The sequence below is a fragment of the Garra rufa genome, chromosome 14 (genome assembly GCF_049309525.1).
Source record: "Garra rufa chromosome 14, GarRuf1.0, whole genome shotgun sequence".
Lineage (NCBI taxonomy): Eukaryota > Metazoa > Chordata > Actinopteri > Cypriniformes > Cyprinidae > Garra > Garra rufa.
The window spans coordinates 26,561,152-26,567,879 of record NC_133374.1 but is presented as its reverse complement, the minus strand read 5'-3'; the positions used below and the strand labels follow the sequence as shown (position 1 = coordinate 26,567,879).

At 35.0% G+C, this 6,728-nt stretch overlaps 1 protein-coding gene and 1 long non-coding RNA gene across 2 annotated transcripts; one reads left to right on the top strand and one right to left on the bottom strand.

Annotated features, from left to right (window-relative positions):
* Positions 1–1,435: 1,435 nt before the first annotated feature.
* Positions 1,436–3,257, bottom strand: LOC141285050 (uncharacterized). Its single transcript, XR_012338537.1, has 2 exons — positions 3,129–3,257; positions 1,436–2,050 (listed from the first exon to the last, which is right to left on the bottom strand). It is a non-coding gene; the product is annotated as an uncharacterized lncRNA (long non-coding RNA).
* Positions 3,258–4,234: 977 nt separating this feature from the next.
* On the top strand, positions 4,235–6,136 carry linc.pou2af1 (lnc RNA pou2af1). The gene is made up of 4 exons (XM_073818089.1): positions 4,235–4,364; positions 4,636–4,684; positions 5,231–5,454; positions 5,578–6,136. Exons 2-4 carry the CDS (start codon positions 4,648–4,650, stop codon positions 5,902–5,904), a joined length of 588 nt encoding a protein of 195 aa, XP_073674190.1. The 5' UTR covers positions 4,235–4,364; positions 4,636–4,647; the 3' UTR covers positions 5,905–6,136.
* The last annotated feature ends 592 nt before the right edge of the window (positions 6,137–6,728 follow it).

Sequence of the window (6,728 nt, the reverse complement as noted above, 5' to 3'; positions counted from 1 at the left end):
TATATTATTTTATTTATATATATATATATATATATATATATATATATATATATATATTGGCTCCAAGCTTTTGCTTTTGGTATAGTCTATAGTGTTTTTTTTTTATTATTATTATTATTATTATTTTTTATTTGACATTAATGCATTGATATTAAAGTAAATAGGTTTTTGCTTACTGAAATGAGAGCACAGACCATAATTCACAATATTCACACAAAAAATAGTTTTCTTTGAATTACAGTACTGATTCAAGTCATATCAATGTAATATCTTTTGCTAGCCGTTTTTTTAAACCCAGTTAAATTTACGTCTGTGTGTGAAAAATGTTGCTGAAAATGCCAAATAAACGAATTATTCTTTATATTCATACAAGCAGAGTCAGACTAGCGTAGCAAGATACAATACAGTTGCTCGCAAAATTCTTGTGGACATTGACCTGCGCGTTTTCTGGTTTAATCACCAGGGGGCGACATTCAACTTCAATCTCGTAATAACCGACCTCCTCAACCCGGCTGAAATGTTCCCTTAGACATTTTCTGAGGATTGTGGAATAGCCTATCTATTCATAAATGTGACTGATAATAAAGAACTGGTAAGATAATAATATTTTAAAACTGGAGGTCTATTTGCAGCGGATTAACTTTTCAAAACAATTTCACAAAAGAGTAAAAAAAGAAAATCTGCCGAGACACAGTTTGAATTTACTAACCAAGGTGTTTAAAGACGTATTTATAAAACACCCCTTGTTTTATTAATACTTAAATCTCTAATTATTCTACAGTTTAGAAACGAAAGTTTCCATTATTTTGTACTGGATGTCACAAGGAGGCATTTATTTAAGACAAAGAACACCTGCGTGTAGGCTAAACATTTTGGCGGCTACATGCGTTCAGCCTTAAATACACACAATTAAATCTGACACATGTAAATAAACAACAGCATTATGTAGACGAATGTCTCGAAGAAATGTAAATATGCCAGTTGGAGATTTTTTATTTTATTTCAGTTATTATAAAAATAAAAGTGACTCAGTTGTGTGAGATTTTGTTTGAGATCAGCACCACTCAGCATCACCTTGCTTATATTTTTTAAGGACTAGAATGATTATAATATGGATTGATTAATAAAACTGTAGCATTAAAACAAAAATACACTTGGAAAAGAAATGAATAGATATTGAGAACACCATTTAAGCCTCATTTAAATTGGCTTATAATTTTTAACGAATGCTACTGGCACTTTCAATTAAATATAAAATTGTAATTAAATATATTTCATATTAAACTTTCTTGTACCTGTCTTCACTATCCTAGTAACTTGACTTTAGCAGACGTCCCAATTGTTCTGATGACAAAAATGGCTGCTATCATATGCCACGCCCACCACTCCAATAATTCTTAAAATACTGCATAAATTTGATCCACAAGACGCAATATTTAATTTTTTGACAAGACTACTTATTACAGAATATATCTGCAATGTGTCATGGCATGTAAAACTTCATATGTGCCTTCAGTCTCACTGCAAAGTTGAAATAGTGCTTCTAAGGCAGACTCCAACCACCAACACCAAAAGGATGATAAAATGTTAATAATATATATTTGGCTAATGTCAAAATGTGAAATAACACAACATTCTATTAAAAGAGATGTTATTATATTCACTGTAATAGCGAATATCACTCAGAAATAAGTCTTTTTACGAAGCTTTTGAATATTCAAATTGAAAGTATCGCGCAATCAAATCATTGTCAAATCATTGAGTTCTTGGGGTTTTAAATAGTAGGGATGAGGGGAGAAAAACTCAAACTAAAATATCCCTAGCTATATTACTGTATAATTGTATGTCCTGAGAGTGTTTTGAGGTTACTTTGTTGAGACTTTTTAAGACTTTTGTGAATAATTCGTTCTTGCCCATATAATAGAGCAAAGAACTGACGTTGGGGTATTTCACTGTAGCTCTTCCAGAGATTTCCTCCTTTTCAGGCCAAAATGTCTGGTAAGTCAAAATTTATTTTTCTTTCATATAAGATGTTTTCGTCTTCAGCAACCTGAAAAACATAGAGATAAAAAAGATATTGATTAAAATAAAAAAATACACTGGTAAAAGTTGCTTGGAAATGTACTGGTCAAAGCATGCAGTCTTATTAATATTTAAAACAGCAAATACACCTGGAGGATTGCATTTAAACAAATTGGTGCATTTTTAAATATACATATATATTTAATAAACTTGTTACATGGAATTTCTTGCAGTTTAATGGGAATATTAATATTTCTGGTGAACAATTGTAGTTACATCTTGAATTTCTTGTCTGCCTTGTATTTTTTACTCAACTTTTCTTCAAGCAAAACTGAACATGGGTTTATTTTGGGATTTATTTAATGTGTAATTTTAGACTTTACAATGTCGACCACCGAGTCCACCTTTACTTGAATGCACTGGTTTTCGGAATAACCAACAGTAAACGACGACTCAATATAATTTCGACATTTTAACGAGAATTTATACTTTGCTCCAGAGCGCATATGAATATTTATTAGAATAGGTTTAGCTGTCAATGAGCCTATCAAAACACTGCCGAAGGACGTTTTTGCTATCTTCTCAACATCAGCGCACTTTTTGCCCTCTGTAAACTCAACTGCCTCCATGAACTCAGCCATGGCGTGGCGTTGTTTTGAATCACTTATGTTCAGACAGAATTTTTTATATATATATTAACGCGGATCAGGAAGACGTCCCACTGTGTATGTCTTCACAAGTCTGAACAACCAATTAAAAAATTAGGAAAGAAGGACAACTATTTTCCATCTATTTTTTACACTTTTCATATTGGGGGAAGTTATTAGGCGCGGCTTCGCACATGTAGGAAGAGATATGAGGACTGCCCATTAATCAAGAAATAACTTCACATCTCCAGAGAGGATCGCAAAAACTAACGTGGACTTTAGGGAATTTAAAACAACAAATTTGCTAATCGACAGCGCCCTCGTAAACAAATCTAGCTTCTTTGGTGCAAATCTAATCGGGTTTTCTGTTGGACATTGATTTGAGTTTGTCATCTATTTTCCGATTTATCTCTGTTCGCTTGTACGCGGCTTTTGCGGTTATAAGATTGTTTTACTTACGGTTATAACTCGTAGAGGCGTCTACCGGGGAAGCTTCTCTTTCTCCTTGTCTCGCAAGCAGCGTTTTACCATGCTTTCGGTTCTCTCAAACCCGACTTTGTGCGCGTTGTGCTCTAGAGTGAAACGGTCAATAATCAGATTAGGCTACTCGCCGGTTCAGTCGGGTTTTACTTTACAGCTACATGAAATTAAATTGCTCAAACTCCGAATTAAAACAGTCGTTCCGAGGCAAAGATGGCTGGAGAACATGGTTCTCGAAATTCACTAGCCTACTGTCTATTGTAATGCGAAAACTAACCCATTCACTGCCGGATCACTGGTGCGCTCAGACCAATGGAGTCTTAACTGGGAAAACGGGCATAGTTTTCTAATCTTGTGTGATTTCTTAGATTTATCATTGTTTTCCAATGGCATATGAAACAAGCGATTACCAGGCTATTTGTGTTTGCTTAAACATGTAGAGGGGCAAAGACAAACAAGGATGTCGAAGATGATAGGAAAAGGGAAGAAATATTTATATAAGATCGAGTAGAGTTCTTTTAAAGGTTTACTAAGCACATGTGCCAAGGTCTCAGAAATGTAATATCTACATTCATGTTGTTTCGTTTATTTTATTTCATTCAAAAAATGACTCTAAAATGTCAAGTGGTGTAACCATTAAATAAAAAGTGGCAAAACACTACCTTCCTTGCAACTTCATTATTTTGGCAACCAGATCGTTTATTTAAAACACTTCAAAAACATTTTACACAACGACACAGACATTCATTTCCCCATACATATTTCAGAATTTTATATAGAGGCTATATAAAAGGTAAAAATGCTAGTAATGTCAACAGATTTGACTTTAAAGCCTCACAAAAAAAGTGTACACAGTGTAAATAATGAATATTCGTCACAAGATGTTTATTCAAGTGTTGTGTAGCTATTTTAATAACCTAGCAGATCCAAACAAAAGGTTGACCCAGAAACATGTTTTAAATAAAAATGAATGTAAAAACTCTGCTTCCAATACGTTATCATTTTTCTTTTGGCAAATTAATGCACAGACTGCTTTACAGATGGACAAAAGTATTGAAAACTAATGCCAGTGGTGAATCGAAAATGAATAAAACTCTCTGATTTTCTTTTTTTCCAGCAGATAAACCCAAGGTTTACCAGGGTGTGCGTGTGAAGACGACTGTTAAGGAGTTGTTGCAAAAGCACAGAGCCCTGCAGGCACAGAAAACCGCAACGGTAAACAATAGTGCTGGATACGCAATAAAAGTCATAAGTCAGACACTGACTTAGAAGTTTATAGCCAAACTAAACGAAGCCTGGTCAGTGCACGACCACATTTAGAAACCAGACAAACGTCTTAAAGCACCACGCCCCCCTCAGGCCTATCAGTGCTTGAGGTTTCAGTTGATACCACATAATAGTACAGCCTAACGGAAGATTTCTGTTTTCCAGTGAACGAACGAATGATTAATGTCTTCCCTTGCTTTTCTCTCTTTCAATCCTGTAGAAATCACAAACCATGGCTGCTCGCGATGTCTGCTCCACGACCATGAATAGTAAGTTTAAAATACCGGCAAATTAACTGGACAGCGATAACTGATAGTAATCTCAGTCCTTTGTCCCATGCAGTCAAGACATTTCACAATACTGTTTACAAAAGCATCAGATTTCAGCAACCTTACAAGCACCTTTGTGGATATTGAAAAGGCAGACTTGCAAAAAAACTAAGAAACCTTCTGCCTGCTAACATGTAAGAGCTTGAATTTTAATCAGGAAACCTGAGACAAAGACAAAACAAAGTATACTGACTGCATGCAACTTACTATACTCCAAAACAGAAACCCTTTTCATCCACCGTCAGGCATCAGCTCTACATTTACAATCTTATTGGAAAAAAATAAACAAACAAATAAAAGAACAATGACACCTACATCTATAACTGTTCCTTACACATCCGTGAATGATCTCCTTTTTATAAACTACTATTCAAATGTGATTTAGCTGTTTGGCTGATGGTCTCGTGACATCATCCCAAGTCTTGCTGGCCTAATTTAAATGTTCTCCTGTGCTCAAGTCAGCATTTTCTTCTGTCTTCCCCACAGCCCACCTTGATGTCTTTGGAATGCAAGCTCCAGAGCCCTATTTCCAGACACGTCCCTTTACCGAAAATGTCAACATTCCGATGGAGAATGCTTATGATCATCAACAGATGATGCACATGATGCCATCTGAGACTTTCAGCGGCAGTAATTTCGTGTGTCCCACTTCTTCGCAGTGGTCTAATGGATATCCACCTTCTAATTCGGACCTCTATGGTACTAGCCTGGTATGTGTTTGGTGCTTTTTATTTTTAATAAACGCTTTTTGTGCATTTGGACGGTTCTGATGCTTATATTTGCACTAATAGATCAAATCACTCGTGAATTAATTTTTACATCTATTTCTTCAGGTATCGAGGTCACCCTCAGATTCCTTCAATCTTCCCAGTCCAGTCGACTACAACAGTTACTCTCCCCCTCAGTCCAGCTCTTCATCTTCTTCGTGCTACAGCTCCCCAACGCGGATGGATTTGAGCTCCAGTTTCTCTCCAGAAAATTACCACTATCAGCACTGCAACCTACAGCATTGCTTTTGTCTTTCGCACTGGTCCAATGTGCAGGAAGGCATGGCAACTTCAGAGTATGCGCCCTACGGCTCATCAGACTGTTTGTATTCATATGGCGACGACAGTTATTTCAGAAGGGATACTTCAAACTCAGAGATGTGTTACTTATAAAATGTACTTTGAAGCACTTTGCGCGAAAATTCAGTGTCATAATTGATTCATTTGAATGCATTTGTTGTGTTGTAGTTTAGATAAAAGAACAAGCAGTGATAGAATGCATGATTGGGCTTACTTTAGGAGAGTAGTTTAAGCAAAAAGGTTGATTGCAGAGAGCTAAATGTGTGTGAGTATAATTTACAAATTATTCATTTATCTTTTCTACAATAAACATATTTTTTCGTAATTTTACTGGGTTTTTTTTATTTATTAAAAAATGGCTTAGATGGGGAACTATTTCAGATTTACGGCTTGCAGTTTCTGTTTAACTCTTAAATGTACATCGGAACTTCGTCGGCAGTTTTTTTAACGTGTAAATACAGCTGTGGGACTGAGGGCTCAATTATTGTTTTGCATATCAACATTCGACATGATGAAAAATACAAGAAGAAAGCTTAATAATGTGTTATTTGTGAAAACAGATTTTGGTATTCAACATTGCATTTAAAGGTTCTATAATTAAAGCTGTCATTTTTCTTTGCTCCTAACAAAAATCTGTAAACCAAAGTTTGCTACCTTTTTGAAGTAAAACAAAACCCTCTTTTTAAACCACTTTAAGTGCTGGTTAATATAAATTTGATATAGGCTAAATCATAAGGTTAGGTAGAAATTATTATCACAAGTTAATGTATAGAAAAATGTTTCTTATCTATAAGACAATAGGTGAATGAATCTATGTTTTTTCTGTGAACTGGTTTTACAACACCATAAACCGATCGTGGAGCAAGAACTGTCAATATCACACACTAAATAAATCTTTGATTTTTTTGATAAAATCA

Excerpts from the sequence above, each read along its gene's own strand:
- linc.pou2af1 (XM_073818089.1), top strand. The coding sequence starts at position 4,648 with ATGGCTGCTCGCGATGTCTGCTCCACGACCATGAATA. Across the intron at positions 4,685-5,230 it reads CTGCTCCACGACCATGAATA|CCCACCTTGATGTCTTTGGA; the intron begins GTAAGTTTAAAA and ends TCTTCCCCACAG. Across the intron at positions 5,455-5,577 it reads ACCTCTATGGTACTAGCCTG|GTATCGAGGTCACCCTCAGA; the intron begins GTATGTGTTTGG and ends CTATTTCTTCAG.